The sequence below is a fragment of the Elaeis guineensis genome, chromosome 5 (genome assembly GCF_000442705.2).
Source record: "Elaeis guineensis isolate ETL-2024a chromosome 5, EG11, whole genome shotgun sequence".
Classification (NCBI taxonomy): domain Eukaryota; kingdom Viridiplantae; phylum Streptophyta; class Magnoliopsida; order Arecales; family Arecaceae; genus Elaeis; species Elaeis guineensis.
The window spans coordinates 126,852,670-126,872,000 of record NC_025997.2 but is presented as its reverse complement, the minus strand read 5'-3'; the positions used below and the strand labels follow the sequence as shown (position 1 = coordinate 126,872,000).

General features: G+C 36.6%; 1 protein-coding gene across 1 annotated transcript; it reads left to right on the top strand.

Annotated features, from left to right (window-relative positions):
* The first annotated feature begins 919 nt into the window (after positions 1 to 919).
* On the top strand, positions 920 to 18,942 carry LOC105045851 (clathrin heavy chain 1). The gene is made up of 30 exons (XM_010924274.4): positions 920 to 1,132; positions 1,518 to 1,722; positions 4,792 to 4,880; positions 4,976 to 5,054; positions 5,171 to 5,298; positions 8,829 to 8,927; positions 9,012 to 9,120; positions 9,446 to 9,525; positions 9,601 to 9,828; positions 9,916 to 9,981; positions 10,741 to 10,857; positions 11,063 to 11,260; positions 11,403 to 11,519; positions 11,674 to 11,733; positions 11,962 to 12,048; positions 12,250 to 12,333; positions 12,417 to 12,551; positions 12,642 to 12,704; positions 12,779 to 12,883; positions 12,961 to 13,073; positions 13,184 to 13,436; positions 13,600 to 13,736; positions 13,820 to 14,098; positions 14,214 to 15,216; positions 15,342 to 15,827; positions 15,974 to 16,144; positions 16,223 to 16,408; positions 17,861 to 17,983; positions 18,094 to 18,204; positions 18,322 to 18,942. The coding sequence occupies exons 1-30, from the start codon at positions 1,088 to 1,090 to the stop codon at positions 18,487 to 18,489; spliced, it is 5,124 nt and encodes a 1,707-aa protein (XP_010922576.1). The 5' UTR covers positions 920 to 1,087; the 3' UTR covers positions 18,490 to 18,942.
* The last annotated feature ends 389 nt before the right edge of the window (positions 18,943 to 19,331 follow it).

Below are 19,331 nucleotides of genomic sequence, written 5' to 3'. Positions count from 1 at the left end.
CGACGAGAAATGGGGGGTCAACATTGATGGGGATCGCTCTTCACCAAATCTCCTTCTCCCTCATCCACCGCAAGAAGGCCCACCCCTCATCGGAGGTCTGCCGCAAGGTTCCCATCGATGAGTCCTCCGATTTCGCCGCCATCGCATGCGTGGGATGCTGCAGCGAGGAGGGCGGCGGCGCTAGAGTGACAGGTGGTGTGCGAGGAGAGCGAGAGAGGGGGGCGGCCACCGGAGGGTAATTACGTTCTGAAATTTTATTACAAGATTACCAAAATGGTGGTAATCTTGATAGCCATCCATCTTCTTAGTAATTCAGATTATTTTTATTACAAGATTGTTAAAGTGATGGTAATCTGGATAGCCATCCCTTCTCTTGATAATTCAGATTACCTTATGAGAGATAATCTAAATTATCAAAATAATTTGAATTATTAATTCAAAAAATATATTAAATATGATAATTTAAATAATTATATTAAATTTTTAATAATCTGAATAGATGGTCAGTAACCAAATGCAACCTAAGGTTCATGCCAAACTACAAAAAATGAGAGAAGAGATCTCCCAACGGCTGTGGCGCCTCGCCTCTCACCTCCATTTGTGACCGAACCCACTTTTTCGCCAGAATGATCACGAGATTTTTGCTGCACCGTGTGCCTCTACCACATGTTACTACCCTGTATTTCCCATTTCCAAAGCACATCAAATCAATCGCATCCACCGGATCCCATTTCTACGGTACTGATTAACCTCTTAACAATAGAAATTGCCAAGTAATTATTTTTTCCCACTACCAGCTCATCCACGCTCGCGATCGATTCCCTCGTTGACGGCAGCGAACGGGGCGAGAAATAAAGCAAAGCGCAGCTAAGCCCACTTCGCTTCCCCTCGTTATATATTTCTCTTCCAGATCCGCTTCACCACACACCCTCTCTCTCTCTCTCTCTTCCACCCACCTCCTCTCCTCCCTCTCGGAACGGGTTTCGCCGCCTCAGATCCAAGGTAGTCTCCGTAGATCTCCTTCGGCTCCTCTCACGCTGCCGGATTCCTAGGCAAGAACCCCGAGGGAGGCCCCGATCCAGTCACCATGGCCGCGGCCAACGCTCCCATCAGCATGCGGGAGGCCTTGACGGTGAGCCCCATCCCTACCCATGCTCTCTTTCCTCATTTCTCTCGCTCTTTAATCATTTCTCGGATTCCAATCAGTTTCGGGGACTAGAGCTAGGGTTTTGAACTGTTCTGGCACGATCTGGTTTCTTGAATAGTATTGATCTCGAATTCTGGCTTCTTTCGTGGTGAATTCTTGGTCGGATCTCGGATCTGCTCCGATCTGGGGGAGGAGATCGCGATCTGGTTCGAAATGATCGCAGCGATCTGACATTTCGGTTACTAGTTTAGTGTATAGATTGCTTCGTGAGCTGTTGATGGGATCGAGGTGTCTTTCCTCGTTTTTCTTTTTTTCTGATGGTTCGTGGTTTGATTTTTTTGTTTTTGTTTGATTTTTTTTTTGATCTCAGCTTCCGACTATTGGAATTAATCCGCAATTCATCACATTTACGCACGTAACGATGGAATCAGAGAAGTATATATGTGTCAGGGAGACGTCTCCACAGAACAGCGTGGTTATCATCGACATGAACATGCCGATGCAGCCGTTGAGGAGACCTATTACTGCAGACTCGGCTTTGATGAATCCTAACAGCAGGATTCTTGCTCTTAAAGGTTTCATCTGTTCTTCTCTGATCATTTAAAACTGTCAAATTTGCTAGGAGGGATTGCATTTGATTACTGTGAACCGTATAGTATCTTTTCTATTTTTTTATTATTTTTGCTTTTCTTTTTTGGACTGTAGAGGTGATAGAGTTCATATAGCGTCTCGATCTATCCGTTTTGTGATTTCCTCTCTTGGATACGCATAATGCACAAAGTTAATGCTTCTCCTCTTTTACAGTTTCATTTTCTTCCATTTCTTCTTCAATTATATGCTAATAATTCCGACTGAAGAAGAAATGGAACAATTCGTGTGCTTTTTGTTACCTTTTTATCCTGTGTTGGTTATTTGTGCCATTACCTGTGGATAAACATGATTTACTAGCACAACTATTTTAGCCATCAGGTAGCATTCTATGGAAGACTAATTTTTGCGATTTTAGATGCTATACTAGCAGTATTTTGCAATTGTATTACATTGTTTTAAAATGCGATGCATAAGGCTGCACATGTGGTTACATATGCGTAAAGGATACTATGATTGCATTGCATATCCTAAATGTGGCTAATACATGTGGTCAAGTTGCATATGGGCCAAAAATATGGTTTGCTCAGCATTTTGCAGACACATGAAGTAAGATTAGTGTTGTGCGGCCTTATATGTAGTCTACTTACTATTGTGTGACTGCCTGTGGCCCTTTTAGCATTATATGACCATACATGCGGTCACCTCTTTCACAGGACAATGTGAATAAGGCCTGCTCAAGCTAATGGCTGTGTTGGATGTGGTTCATTTGTTAATAATGTTAATATGCTAATTCTGCTATTATTATTGCTATTGAGAATCAAGTACTAAGTGGTAAGCACTAATTGCTAGATGTCATTGTTTTTAATATTGCTATTATTTGTGAAAAATACTATTACATTATTTATAATGTATTGTGTTCATTTTTAAACATTTAAAATTCTAAGCATTTGTGTACCTGCATATGCACTGTGCGGTCCCTTGATTGCCCATACAATGTTGTTAAGATCGTTATTAAGTCATAGAGCTTAGTTGCTAGAATCGAGAGCAGGCTTAGGAGCAAGCACGAGTGCATGTGCAGTAAGTGGATATTTTTGAAAAACTCGAGGTAAGGAACTGTCGGGGAAGTGGGTGCAAGCTCAAGGGTCTAGGAGGATTTCGGATCAGGTGCATTACCTTAGGGAGAAGATCCCGGCTACTAAGTCTTAGAGTGGGATGGATTTGATTGGATTGCAAATCATAAGATTTTTACTTTTTTTTAATAAAATATAAAAATACAAAATAAATAAGAAAATTGAAAATTGATTTAAGTATGGAGTGTATTAATGAAAACTAATGATCCATACATGTATGTAATTGGAAAAAAACGCCATACATGTAAGAAATCTTGTTTCCACCAATATCAGACCATTTATAGCATGTCTAATGAAAGAAAATTTGTTTCTCGTAATCCAAGATATATAAGATTTATATATTACCTATTAATACAATATTAATTAGTTAATGTTTTACAGAAAAAGGATAAGATTTGAATGTGTGGTTTCTATAATACAAAATTTGCCTCTTTTTTACTCCATAAACACCAATAGCAAGCTTACTAATTTTACAATGCAAGATTATAAGTGATAAGAAATTAAAGTTCATATAGTCAAATAAGTTAAAAAAAAATGAATTTGCACATGGTTTAGAGTCTAAATTGCAAAACCAAGTTGGATCATACGATCCAAGAGACTGTATAATTAATAATACAGGTCTAGGTCATGTATTCCTAATTGATCCTGAACCAAAGATGAGATCCATATCATTTAGGGCCATTTTGATCAGGATTGTGAATAGTAAGATTTTAACAGAAATGCACCTGCATACCATAGCTGTCTTTTAAAAATTGTTGCATTGCACTGTTTATTATGAAACAATGAATATAATTAATGCTTAAGATAGTTTTGGATGTCCTAGTATATGGTTGTATGTCATCTAATATGCTATAATACAGATGATCATGGATTGAAATATGAGTGAATATTGGTGAGTGAGAACTCAGAAATTGAACACGGGAAAGGCTGTTCCTTCTTTCTCTACCTTAGAAGTCTTTTAAGTTTTTCAAAGTGATATTAGCCAACAGATATACGTGAGATATACGAATGGTTGTCCTTTAGTCAAATAAACTTCACTAGATCAAATGTCAGCTGGTTGTTTGCGCATGTTGCTGAATAAGATCCTGATTAGGTAGGAAATTTTAAACTCAACCAATTGCTTTCATAGCTTGCATCTTCGACTCCTACCAGTAAAAGATTCTTAGTGCGGCCTATGATAAGTTGGTATTATCTGAAACAGCAGGCTCCTGAATTTAATTTTAAAAGATGATGGCCGATAGGACCTAACAATAAAGGACCTTACATTACCAGTTTCCATGGAAGTTCAAGCTGCTTGCAATTGTCCAAATACAAACTCCAGTCAAGCCTTATGCTATGTAAAGAATTATTTACTTTTTAAAGGTTAGGTATGTTACAAGCCAGCAAAATCTTATTCATTTTACTTTCTAAAGGTGTCTGTGTGTTAGACTGCATGTCTTTTTGATGTTGCATGAAGCTGATAAATCATTTTGCAATGAGTAAGGGTATTTACCTCCTTGCTAGCACCGGCACATTTTATTTTTGTTTTTATTTTAGCACTTATGTTTATTGTCGTATGAGAACTTCATGTGTGCTTTTGGCAAAATGAATTGTATTAATTTATCTCGGTATATTCAGTGTCAAAATTTTGTTTAATGAAAAAAAATGAATTTAGATCTATGTTTTGTGTTATATTTGACAACTGGCTGTTTGGTGTCAATTTGCTATTTCCATCTGGCCTGGGGCCACCAACAGCAGTTCGTTATGCCTTTTATTTGATCTTGTTAATACATTTAAGTAGATCTCTTTGCATGTGCTACTGGAATGTCAAAAAATGGTAGTATCTACCTCAACAGTTTTTCGATGATTAGATGTGATCTGCTTTCTTTTAATGTTTCCAAAGCTTCATCTAGTTTGACCATGATTTTCTATGTGGAATTATAGCTCAAATACCAGGAACTACTCAGGATCACCTTCAAGTATTCAATATTGAGATGAAGACTAAAATGAAATCACACCAGATGCCTGAGCAGGTTAACAATGCAAATGATTTAAAACAAATGGTGGCTGTCATTGCCTTCATTCTTTGCATTCGATTAGCTCAAATCAATATTTTTAATGTGTGCAGGTTGTCTTTTGGAAGTGGATCACCCCAAAGATGCTGGGGCTGGTTACTCAAACCTCAGTTTACCATTGGTCAATAGAAGGTAATTCACCAATTATTGCACAAGAGGTGTTAATGTTTCTGGATATTGCATTTTCGTGTGTCAATGCTTATTTTATGTCTCTGAATTACAATATGTAAAATGTATGCCAAATGCAGGTGATTCGGAGCCTGTTAAGATGTTTGACAGGACAGCTAATTTGACAAACAATCAGATCATTAATTACCGTTGTGACCCCATGGAGAAGTGGCTAGTTCTGATTGGAATTGCACCTGGTGCCCCTGAGGTATGCTGTTTTAAGATGCACTTCTGTTGAATGTGACTAGCAGTGAATTTCTCTGTCAATAACCCCATTATACTATGACTGGTGGCTTATGGAGTTCATAAATTCGTAATTGATTTACTCGGATTGAATGATACTTACATATGGTATGCTCTTAGGTAAGTTCCATGCATCATGACTAAGCCATTACAATATCATTTAGTGATGATTTTTAGTATATGTATATAAAGATGTGTGCATGTATGTATGCATATATGGATGTGTTTTCTGCAATGTTGTGAATGCCTTTTCATCAGATTGTATGGTGTTAGAAGAAAAGAATGGAATAGATGAAAATATGGTTATTCATAAATTTTGTAAAATTTGAGAAGAATATATGGTATGAAGAAGAGAACAACCACTATCAAGGTACAAATAAGCAATAGTGTATTTGTGTCATAACATATGTATCGAAGTATGCATGCTTAAATGAAATGAATGGTGAGGTGGGAGGCATAAAGCCAAAACACAATGGATAGAACAAATGTAATTATCGCATACTGTATAATGATTGGATTAGAAGTAACAACTGAAATTGGTCGACCAATTTATATGCATTGAGAGCAATGATGACATACTTTTGTTGGAAGATGATGAGATTAATTGAAGATGCAGTATATATATTCAAAAGATGAGTCCACGAAGAATTGAGATTTAAAGCCTGGAAATTGATACAGGCAGATTTAGGCCCCTGTTTGGCATTGTGTTTGGAGGGCCAGAAGCTCTTTTAGATGATTTTGAGGTGTTTGGTAAAAAGATTTGAAATAGCTTCTTAGCTCCTCCAAAAGCTAGAAAAGTTCTACTAGAAAAGTTCCAATTTGGAGCATTGGGGCAAAAGCTCTATTTGAGATGCATTGAGAAGCTGTTTTTCAGACAAAGCTCATTTGCGAGACTTGGATTTAAGTCATGACAACGGATTTTTAAGAAATTAATCTAAAATACTTTTTATTGCCATAATCATTTAAGTTGGTGTCCTTTTATTGTCATAATCATGCAATTAAGTGTTTTGATTTTAACCTTATGATGATGAGGATGATCTCTTCCCTCCTAATTGTGGATATATGAACAAGTTTATTGCCATTTTGTATTTGAGGGAACAAAGTCAAACATCCATATTGCTTTTAGATTCAAGAACTACCCAGTTTATTATTATTGTGTTCTTTTTTTACCTGATAATCATCTTAAAAATAATTACATTATTTATCATATTTAGATTAAATAATTTATAAATTAACAATACTTTATTAGTAATGATGATAGTACAATATATTAATAATATAATTATAATATATTTATATTAATCACTATATAACAATATACTATTAGTATATTATAATAATATTATATTAGAATAATAACGTCATATTATTATAATATTATAAAAGTTAAAGTTATGGATAAACAGTTGTGATTTGTGCTCTTGATTAGCATTATGAAAATTCCCTTTATCAAAAAAAAATCTGGTTGTTTGAATGATAATGGTAGGGAAGGTGATACATCATAGAGAGAAAACCAAGCGATGAGAAGGCCACAGATAGATGATGTTGTTGGGATATAACCAATGGTTTGATGTTATGAGGACTATCTAATTGGTTTGTTTACTATATGCTCCTTTTTCGCCTGAACGTGTAAACATGCCAAATGCTCGGATGTGTTCTAATTATTAGAAATTGCTCATGGATAACACATCTATACACTGGTCACAGATGGATTACTACTGATGTCTACAACATGTATTGTTATGTAATCTATCTACACTTGTAACTGATGAGAATGTCCTGCCAAAATGCTAAAGTAGTATTATGGAGGTAAATTTTAAAGGACAATGGTCATGAACTCTATAAGATGAATAAATAAATGTATGGTGTGGTTCTAGTGGTAATATATATTGATAATGAATCTTCAATTACAAGATGAAGAATCGAGAGATGGATGGCTAAACATAGGTGGATAAGGTGGAAAGGTGCTCTGATGCTTCCCATGGTGACTTGACAGAAATTTTATTTTATGATGATGAAGCTTGTTATATTGTCAGTTTCAAAGTGTCAGACAATAATGATGATCTAAACAATTAGAATGTGGTTAGCACATATGAGAATGCTGAGATGGATGAATTGTAGAACTAAAAATTAGAAATGAAAATTGTTATACTATAGGACATATAGGACACTAGGAGTTTTACTATTTGAATATTAATTAATGAAGAACTGATTGAGATGGTATGTGAGCCTGCAAAACAGCAATTGATAATGAAAAGTGCTGAAAGGTTAAATCTATCTCAAAGGATCTAAAAGGAGGAGGGCAAGCTAGCATGGAAGTTGCAAGATAGGTATGGAAAAGCTTGCAGTAACAATTTTTGGCAGCCATCGAGTGGAAACTAGTAAACAAGGATTCACTAAGTAGAGCCCTAATAAGTCGATTAAGATGAATCATAAAGATGCTATGTATCTTCCAAGCAAGTTTGCCTTCATATTTACATTTAGCATTATCTAATGTATTTAACATTTATCCCATGGGTTCTGTCTAAAGAAATCAGGCAATGTTGAAACACAACCTTATTTATTTAAAAGAATTGCAGAAGTGATATGTTAGAATTGATATTACTTGTGATTATGTGGTCTAGTTTGTAATTATGTCTTTCAAATGAAAATAGGTTATTTGCATCCAGTACTGGCCAATGCATGGAAGCCCACTTTAGCATCTAATTTTGTCTTGTGGTAAAAAAAAAAAAAAAAAAAAAGAAAAAACCAAAATTCTTATTTTTTAGGTAAAATGTTCTGAATGAAGTTTGAAACCATGTTCTAAATGGTCAAATTTTTCTCAATATTTGGCTTATTGAATCAGAATGAGGTAATGACCGGCAATTGTATGGACAAACTTTAAAACAGCTCACAAGATGCCTGGCTGATCCCTAACTGTTGGTTTCTATACCTTGCTGATTACTCACTTTTGGAAAGGGCTACCAATCATACCGACAAGTGGTTGTTCATGCCTTTGAACACTTCCTTCAATCCCTTTTTGTATCTTCAGTCTTGTAAAGCCGAGTAGAAATGGGAACAGTTACAAGATGTTGGAAATGGGAGGTGGCCACCTTTGGAAAATGATGTGGAGCGAGCATCTAAGATGGTCGAGAATTCAAGATAAAGTTTTAGTGTTAGAGGGTCTTGCAATGAGGCTAGATATCATCCTGCAAAAGGGAGAGTCAAACTGGCCAATTTTTATCAGCTATCTTCTTTTAGCTTTAGCAATACTGATATTTAATGGGATGTGCCTCCCTGAAGTTTGATGCTCCTCTTTTGCTTTGATGCCCTTTTCACCTTCATGTTCTACCTTCTATTCTTTCTGTATTTCTCTATTCTTCTCCTCACTCTTTTCTGCTTTCCCTGTTTATTAAGCTTTTTAATGTATTAAAATTTGTCAGCATGTTGCATTGGCTTGGTCATCTAAAAGAAAATTATAAATTTACATTTCACTTCATGCCATCTTGGTTGTAGAGACCACAACTAGTCAAAGGAAGTATGCAGCTTTTTTCTGTGGATCAGCAACGCAGTCAGGCCCTTGAAGCACATGCTGCATCCTTTGCATCATTTAAGGTAAGACTATTATGCCTTTTGCTGTTTGTTTGTGACTCATATGCTTGCATTTTTTGTATTGACTTTTGCTTGTTGCTTACACAGGTTGCTGGCAATGAAAACCCCTCCATTCTTATTTGTTTTGCTACAAAGACTTCTAATGCTGGACAGATTACTTCAAAGCTGCATGTTATTGAACTTGGTGCCCAGCCAGGTTTGCCTGCATATCCTTGCACTTTTATTATGGGTTTATTTTTTTTTTCATTTATTAACCAGCTAGAATTAAGCTTATCAGAAAGGTATTTTGCAATCAGTTTTTGAATCTCTCTCTGTGTTGTTGTTGTTGTGGGTGGAATCTAAATGGGAACTTTTTGGACCTTCATGGAATTTTCTTTTATACTATGATATGACTTTGCTAAGCACTTGCAGTTATGGAAAGTCAACAACTTCATACAACCATACCTTTTGATTTCTGCCAAAGAATATATTCTAATAAATTTGCACTCTTTTCAACTGTTATTTGTTTTCCTTGTTATCAGGGAAGCCTGGGTTTTCAAAGAAACAAGCAGATCTGTTTTTCCCACCTGATTTTGCTGATGACTTCCCCGTGGCAATGCAGGTAGAATATTTAGGTTATTTTGTTGGCATTTCAAAACATATCAAAATGGTGATCAAATGAATTTTTTTCTGGCAGATCTCACAGAAGTACAGTTTGATATATGTGATCACAAAGCTTGGTCTGCTATTTGTGTATGATTTGGAGACAGCAACAGCAGTCTATAGAAATCGAATTAGCCCGGATCCTATATTTCTGACAGCAGAGGCTTCATCTATTGGTGGTTTTTATGCTGTTAATAGGCGGGGGCAGGTTCTGCTTGCTACTGTTAATGAGGCAACTATTGTGCCCTTCGTCAGTGGTCAAGTATGTTAACATTGTTGAAATTTCTTTGTTGAATTATTATGTAAGCATAAACTTCAAATTGACAACTATTATTCGGTAACTTTACAGTTGAACAATCTGGAGCTAGCTGTTAATCTCGCCAAACGAGGAAATCTTCCAGGGGCAGAGAATCTGGTACATGATAAATTGATGTTTTTCTATCATATTATTTTATAGCTTTGGAGAGGTAGCAAAGCATTAAGAGTGGATGCAATCTTGCTGCTTTCTTTTGTAACTTGCTAATTTATGCAACTCTTGTTCTCAATCATTTTAATCATGCACATTAAGATGAAGAATAATCTCGTTCGTATGTTGCTAAATAAGTTATGTTTACTAATTTCTAGGTGCTGTTCAAAGCACTCTTTCGCTGTTTCATATTTTCTGAATGTTGCTTCCTGCCATTTGCAGAAATCTTTTCCTTAGTTTTATTAATCTGAACCTCTTTAATCTATCACCTTTTTGATTCTTTGGATTGGTTTTCTCGACCAAATTCTCATAAAGAACAAAAGCGTTGGTATGTGAGTGCCTTCCAAGGTATGGGAAATGTTTAGAGAATAGAAAGAAGCACTTAAATTTATGCAATTTTGAAGGAAATATAGATATCTTAGGGAGAGCATGATTTTCACCCTTCTTCACCCTTCTTTCATTGTTCCTTTGTAAAAATGCCTGAAACAAAAGGGAAACGTCAAATGTATAGGAATAAAGTTCGTTTCATGGCATTTCTTTTCTTGTTCTGCACCCACCTTTGTTTATAATTGTTATAGTGAAGACTGTTTTTTGATTTTTTTTCCCCTCTTAGTCCAACAATTTCATGCATTTTACATTATTGCATTTACATTCTTATAATGTTACTCGTCCAACCCTCCTTTTGTGTGTGTGTGTGTGTGTGACCAGGTTGTGCAGAGGTTCCAGGAACTATTCTCTCAGACAAAATACAAGGAAGCTGCTGAACTTGCTGCAGAATCTCCACAAGGCATTCTGAGAACTCCTGAGACTGTCGCAAAATTTCAGGTATCGAGCTCTTTGTTTTCTAATTGTTCTACACTTCCACCTTTAACATAATTACAGCTCGTATAGCATAACTATTTTTGTTATGGAAATTGTTATTTTCCTGAGACTTAAAAAGAAGTTATCTTTCTCTTTTCAATTTTTCATGATGCCGTTCAATTTTGAGGAGTCATAAATTATTTACTTCCAAACTTGCATATTTATACAGAGCGTTCCTGTACAATCTGGGCAAACACCACCGCTATTGCAGTATTTTGGAACATTGCTAACTAGAGGAAAACTCAATGCCTTTGAGTCTTTGGAGTTGTCTCGCCTAGTTGTGAATCAGAACAAAAAAAATCTATTAGAAAATTGGTTGGCTGAGGACAAGCTTGAGTGCAGTGAAGAACTTGGGGATCTTGTGAAGGTAAGATTGTAACTTCACTGTTACTTGTTTGGGCATCTTCTTAATAATATTATAATTTGGGATTCGTTGTTGTTTATGACTCTGTTGGTGCCTAGACTTTTTATCTTTTTATTGTCGAGTCTAATTCCTGTTTTTACTGTAGACTGTGGACAATGATCTTGCACTGAAAATATATATAAAAGCAAGGGCTACTCCAAAAGTTGTTGCTGCTTTTGCAGAACGAAGGGAGTTTGACAAGATTCTCATATACTCCAAGCAGGTAGTTGTTGCAGCATATTTAATATAAAAGCATTTGTTTTTCCATCATTGGTGATCATAGTTTTGGCAGGATTGTGTCATACATATTAACACAAAACAAGAATATACCTGGAATTGTGGGCTTTTGTGATGATAGTTATTGTTCCTGGAAACAGGTTGGATACACACCAGATTATCTTTTCCTTCTGCAGACAATTCTACGGTCAGATCCTCAGGTAGGTTTTAGTTTTATCATGTAATGGTGTAGATAGATTGCATATGCATGATGTGAATTTTTCAATATTTTGATATCCATATGTCTACTGTATCACTGTTGAGCATACACAGATTTTAGGTGAGTACCTAGATTTTGAGTTTTATTTTGCCATTGCTATTTGTAAATTCATGTAATTCCTTGCATCTTCATTTAGAACTATTTGTCTAACATTAAGTTTTTATGACAGGGAGCTGTCAATTTTGCTCTTATGATGTCACAAATGGAGGGTGGCTGTCCAGTGGATTATAATACGATCACAGATCTATTCCTTCAGGTTCAATCACTCTCTTTATTCTTTCATTACGTATGACTATATAAAGGTAGATATTTGAAACAAGCCCTATTTTAGTTGTCAAGAAAATGCGACGGCAAGTATTTAATATTTTATGTTCTCTTTTCCCCCTCTTCAGAGTATTCTGTTTGTTTTCTAGATGAAATTGTGGTTTTCTCTTGCTTATGATATTATTTATTGCAGAGGAACATGATCCGAGAGGCAACAGCTTTTCTGTTAGATGTTTTAAAGCCAAATCTACCTGAGCATGCTTTCCTTCAAACCAAGGTAGTATTTCCTCTTTGAATAGGCTTGTTGTATATTTTTCATCCCTATTTTGGATATTCCCTTACCTTTTATGACTTATGTAGGTCTTGGAGATCAATCTGGTGACATATCCTAATGTGGCAGATGCTATATTAGCTAATGGAATGTTCAGTCATTACGATCGCCCCCGGATAGCTCAACTATGTGAGAAAGCTGGGTTGTATATGAGAGCCCTTCAGGTTTCATGCTTTTCATAAATTATGTGCAAGTATTTTTTTTTTTTGGTTTTGGTGGGAATTTAATAACTCAAATACAATTTTGCTTTGCAGCACTATACAGAATTACCTGATATCAAACGTGTTATTGTGAACACTCATGCCATTGAGCCACAGGTTTGTCATCTTGGGCCATGCTGTTGGATCCGATTAACTGTTTTGGTACTAAATTAGGTCACCCTTTTTTCCAGGCGCTAGTGGAATTCTTCGGTACACTTTCTAAAGAGTGGGCATTAGAGTGCATGAAAGATCTTTTGATGGTCAACCTGAGAGGAAATCTTCAGATAATCGTTCAGGTAATTTTTCTTCCCCCCTGTTCGAATAATTCTGTAATGTCAGTTGTTGGAGGTATATAACAATCAAATATTTGCAGGTTGCTAAGGAATATTCCGAGCAGTTAGGTTTGGAAGCATGCATAAAACTATTTGAGCAATTTAAGTCCTACGAAGGTCTTTACTTCTTTTTGGGTTCATATCTGAGTTCCAGGTAGTTATTTAAATATTAAGCATTCCGTGCGGGCACTGGCAAAGATGACATTACTGCTGATGCTTTGCTTTCTTTTCTTTTCTTTTTTTCTTTCTTTTTATGTGGAACAGTGAAGATCCAGATATACACTTTAAATATATTGAGGCAGCAGCCAGAACTGGCCAAATTAAGGAAGTTGAACGTGTAACAAGAGAATCTAACTTCTATGACCCTGAGAAAACAAAGAATTTCCTAATGGATGCTAAACTTCCAGATGCGCGGCCCCTGATAAATGTTTGTGACCGTTTTGGGTTTGTCCCTGATTTGACTCACTACTTGTATACGAACAACATGCTTCGATATATCGAAGGCTATGTTCAGAAAGTAAGATTCTCCTTTGAAAATAATGCTACTTTTTCCTGCTGAACATACTGACACTGAATTTTTTTTATTTATATTAAATGTGCAATTAATGCAGGATTGATATTGATAGTTCATTGATATTAATGGTAGCTAACTTGGTGTTGTCTGTATTACTGGATGATAGGTGAACCCAGGCAATGCTCCTTTGGTGGTTGGACAACTTCTAGATGATGAGTGCCCTGAAGATTTCATTAAAGGTCTCATTCTTTCTGTTCGTTCCCTCCTTCCGGTTGAGCCACTTGTCGATGAATGTGAGAAGAGGTACGTTTCCCCTGTCCATATCTCCAAAACAACCTCCTCACTCTTTCCTGACATGTTGCTTGTTTGCTGCTGTTGAAAAATAGGAATCGTTTGCGGTTGCTCACACAATTTTTGGAACATCTTGTGAGCGAGGGAAGCCAAGATGTGCATGTTCACAATGCTCTGGGAAAGATCATCATAGACAGCAATAATAATCCCGAGCATTTTCTCACTACTAATCCATATTATGATTCACGTGTTGTGGGTAAATATTGTGAAAAACGGGATCCCACTCTTGCTGTTGTTGCATATAGACGAGGACAATGTGATGATGAGCTTATAAATGTTACAAATAAAAACTCTCTTTTCAAATTGCAGGCCAGGTATGTGTGTTTTTTTCAAATAAATCTTCTGCTAATCAATTGAAAAGTGGCTCTCTTGTTTCTCTTTAAATCTTTATGGTGCATTGAGTTGATGATATTGTACTGTTGACAACAGATATGTCGTGGAAAGGATGGATGCTGATCTATGGGAGAAAGTTCTTCAACCTGAGAATGAATATAGAAGACAACTTATTGATCAAGTTGTTTCTACGGCATTGCCTGAAAGCAAGAGTCCAGAGCAAGTTTCTGCAGCTGTTAAAGCTTTCATGACTGCTGATCTTCCACATGAACTGATTGAACTGCTTGAAAAGATTGTGCTTCAGAATTCTGCATTTAGTGGAAACTTCAATTTACAAAACCTGCTTATCTTAACAGCCATTAAAGCGGATGCATCCAGGGTTATGGATTACATTAATAGGTTGGACAACTTTGATGGACCTGCGGTTGGAGAAGTAGCAGTTGAAGCACAACTGTATGAGGAAGCCTTTGCGATCTTTAAGAAGTTCAACTTAAATGTACAAGCAGTCAATGTTCTCTTGGATAACATCCAAAGCATAGAGCGGGCTGTAGAATTTGCATACCGTGTTGAGGAAGATGCTGTTTGGAGCCAGGTTGCTAAGGCTCAGTTAAGGGAAGGGTTAGTAAGTGATGCTATTGAATCATTCATCCGTGCAGATGATGCAACCCAATTCCTAGATGTTATTAGTGCTGCTGAACAGGCTAATGTGTATCATGACTTGGTGAAGTACTTACTGATGGTGAGGCAAAAGGCCAAAGAGCCAAAGGTGGATGGTGAACTTATTTATGCATACGCAAAGATAGATAGGCTAGGTGAAATAGAAGAATTCATTCTTATGCCAAATGTTGCTAATCTCCAAAATGTTGGTGACCGTTTGTTTGATGATGCCCTTTATGAGGCTGCTAAGATAATATTTGCCTTCATTTCTAACTGGGCTAAGCTGGCTAGTACACTAGTCAAGCTGAAGCAGTTCCAAGGTGCGGTTGATGCTGCTCGCAAGGCAAACAGCTCAAAGACATGGAAGGAGGTTTGTTTTGCCTGTGTGGATGCTGAGGAGTTCCGCCTGGCTCAAATTTGTGGTCTGAATATCATCATACAGGTAATTATCCTTCTTAATGAAACATAATCTCCTCCTTGTATTTTAGAATGTCACTGATCAATCCTTTTAGAAGCCTTTATATTTTTGGTGAAATGCATCACGATCTATTGATTTTAATGGTGTAGGTGGATGATTTGGAAGAAGTCAGTGAATATTACCAAAACAGAGGATGCTTCAATGAGCTTATTTCCCTTATGGAGAGTGGCCTTGGATTGGAACGCGCACATATGGGTATTTTTACGGAGTTGGGAGTGCTGTATGCAAGATATCGGCCAGAAAAGCTTATGGAGCACATTAAACTTTTCTCTACCCGTCTCAACATTCCTAAGCTTATCCGTGTATGTGATGAGCAACAGCACTGGAAGGAGCTCACCTATCTGTATATACAGTATGATGAATTTGACAATGCTGCGACCACTATAATGAACCATTCTCCAGATGCTTGGGATCACATGCAGTTCAAGGATGTTGCAGTCAAAGTGGCAAATGTTGAGCTTTATTACAAGGCAGTGCATTTCTACCTGCAGGAACATCCTGACCTCATTAACGATCTCCTCAATGTACTTGCCCTTCGTGTGGATCACACACGTGTAGTGGACATAATGCGAAAGGTGTGTATAGCAACTTCACCATCTTTTTCCCTTTCTGGTTTGTTTTGTGACATGAGGAAAGGTTTGAAAGGTCTTGTTGGTGCCAGATGGCAGCCACTTTGTATGATAAGTCGGTCTTGTTTTTGACTTTTTTTACCTTGTTTCAGGCTGGGCATTTGCATCTTGTGAAGCCATACATGGTTGCAGTACAAAGTAACAATGTAGCTGCTGTTAATGAAGCATTAAATGAAATTTATATTGAAGAGGAAGATTACGACAGATTACGGGAATCAGTTGATATGCATGACAACTTTGATCAGATTGGCCTTGCGCAGAAGGTAAAATCGTTTCATTTTTTAGATTTGAAGCATGTGTTTATGGACTATTTTCCTGATGGATGTCTGGTCATTCACTAGATTGAGAAGCATGAGCTTTTGGAGATGAGACGGGTTGCTGCATACATCTATAAGAAAGCAGGGAGGTGGAAGCAGTCGATTGCTCTGTCCAAGAAGGACAACCTGTACAAAGATGCCATGGAGACATGCTCGCAATCCGGTGACCGTGAGCTTGCAGAGGAGTTGCTTGTTTATTTCATTGAGCAGGTGATGAGCTTGTTTACTCAAAAAGCTTACCTATCTACTGTTTAATATGTTGCACCATTGTCTATTGCATTTTGTTCATTATGGCAGCCGTGCCTTTCACCAGTAAAAAGAAATGCTCAAAACTCACTCATCAGATCATCATTCATTATTTATTATATGAATTTCTTGGTAGGATTTTTCTTGTTTGGCTGATATTCTGTTCTTTTCCTTGCTCGAGAACATCCTGTGTAAAGATGAAGTGTCACATTCAGTTCTTTAAACTTGGAAGGGAATATGTTCAACTGTTTTACGTTAACTTGCCATCAGGAATTTGAATTTTTACCGTCTATTGTCCTGGCGTATGTAGTTTACCATTTTAGATATATGCTGCTGAATTTCTTCTAACTGCTGACAAAAGTAATGGTCTTGTTCCTTTCATTTTGATGCCAATTCGGTGATTATATCTATGCATTTTCTTGTCATAAGCATGGGAAGACATGCCTGTTCAGATATGGAAGGATAACCTTAGATAGCATTTCAAGAAAAGTACAAAAAGGCTGCTTTGTGCACAAGGCTTCTGCCATTGCAAAGCCTGGGGAGGGTCAAACGAATGCAGCCTTGCCTCCATGTGTGGAGAGGCTGTTTCCATGTTTCAAACATGTAACCTCTTAGGTCACAAAAAGTACAAATTTCTCAAAATATGGTCATGGTAAATTAAATCTTATGGAGATGGTAAATAACATAGTTGACATATCGTAGCATTAATATGAGAATTGATCATTCAGATAATTAGCACATGTAATTAACAAAAGCTATGGAAATTTTTGAATATTCAGGGAAAAGTTTTTGTTTGTAATAGTTGATAAAGCCTTTTCAAATAAAGTTGTTATTAAATATATTATTAGTAACATTTATTGCACACATATACTAACGATACTATATACATATGCATATCTTGAATATAATTCATGGATTTTGTTAATTGATAATCATATGATATGACAAACTCTTAGATGATGTAACTATGTAAAGCAACTTATGATTGGTTATAAAATTTATTAGTATCTTCATTGTATGATTGTACAATTCCTTTAGGTACTTAATACAGCTGCATTTTATATACATTTTAGTGAAGGAAAATTCGTTATCTTTTGTAGCCATATGGTTGTTCACGATCCTTGGTGTAATCTGCCATTCTTAATAAGCTGTATGATTTATTTTCTCCGTACTGAAGAGGCGTATAATGTTTGAAGTGAGATGAGCAATAACTAGATATGTTTATGTTTGAAAGATTTTAGAATCTCCCCTCCCCCCTAAAATAAGAATTTTCTGCTCATCAGTTATTAAAAACACATTTTATCACTTAATTTTTATGCTTAATTGTTTAACAAGTGATAAGTCCACAATCCCTTGTTCTTTGGTTTGATATGATAGTAACCTAGACAATGTCTGATGAGTTGTTTTGTGTTGCAGGGAAAGAAGGAATGCTTTGCTTCATGTCTCTTCATATGTTATGATTTGATTCGGCCTGACATTGCCCTTGAGCTTGCCTGGATGAACAACATGATCGACTTTGCTTTCCCATACCTCTTGCAGGTGATCTTTTACTGCCAGTGGTTGTACTAGTGTAGTTAACGATCATATTGTTCTTATATCTTTTCATAATCTCAATCCGTCATTACGACAAACATCTGGTATCTGTGCAGTTTATTCGTGAGTACACTGGCAAAGTAGATGAACTCATAAAAGATAAAATTGAAGCACAGAATGAAGTCAAAGCCAAGGAGAAGGAAGAAAAGGATATGGTTGCCCAACAGGTGCTTGCAATGCCTTCATAATTGCAGTTGTTTCCCTTTTTTTTTTTCTTTTTTTTTTTTTCTTTTTGGCATTCTTGTCTTGCTCGTTCATTGTGACAATTGGCGTGTTGTTTGCAGAATATGTATGCACAGTTGCTGCCTCTTGCTTTGCCAGCTCCACCGATGCCAGGCATGGGGGGAGGACCTGGCGTGGGCGGACCTTTTTCAGCCCCACCACCACCAATGGGTGGGATGGCTATGCCTCCAATGCCGCCATTTGGCATGCCCCCTATGGGAAGCTACTGATAGTCAGGTTGATGCCAGTATTGGAGGTCTCAGATATTTTTTCTGTACTCGTTTTGCAGTGGGTTGAAGCAGCAGTAGCCACTTGTTATCATTAATGTAGCTGAGACCAGTTGTGCGCTTGTTATTCTTTGGTAGCAGGCCGGTTTTTTTGCTGTTGTTGAGGCTAAGCTGAGGATTCTGTATGGTGAATTTTACATGATTAGAAAATGGTGTCGTTAGGTTTGGTATGAACAGTGGCTGCGTGCCATGTGTATAGGTTCGCTTGGTATATTCAATAGACCATTAGTTTTACCTTCCTTTCTTCCCGTCGGAGGCACCGTCAGTTGTATCCTTTTGCAGTATTGCTGCTTTTCATTTCCCAGTGTGTATTGGGTAGATTGATTTTGTATCCTATTTTACAAATTATTCTTGTTCCCACTTCTTATAAAGCTCTGAAGCATCTGCTGGACTGAAGTTGGATGTGTGCCATGCATTAAATTTTTAAGTTTACCGGCTGTTTTCCGTTGGTAATTTGCAGGGCGAAGGTAAGCCTTTATGATTCATCGCTGACGTTGGGGAACTTTTATTTTTTAAATTTAAATAATGAGTATATTGAATTTTAGTTGTTGTGATGATTTATTGGATGCGGTATACTCAAGAAATAATATAAGGGGCATGTATGGTTGGGGGAGTTGGATTTGAAAATGAAAATAAGTATTCCAATCATTTGGTTGGAAAAATTATTATTTTTATTTTAAATTTAGGAGAGAATGAAATATCTTAAGTTTTTAAAATTTAATCCATTCTCTTTCTAAAATTTTGTTCTGATTTTGATTTCGATTTAGGTTACCAATGAAATAAAA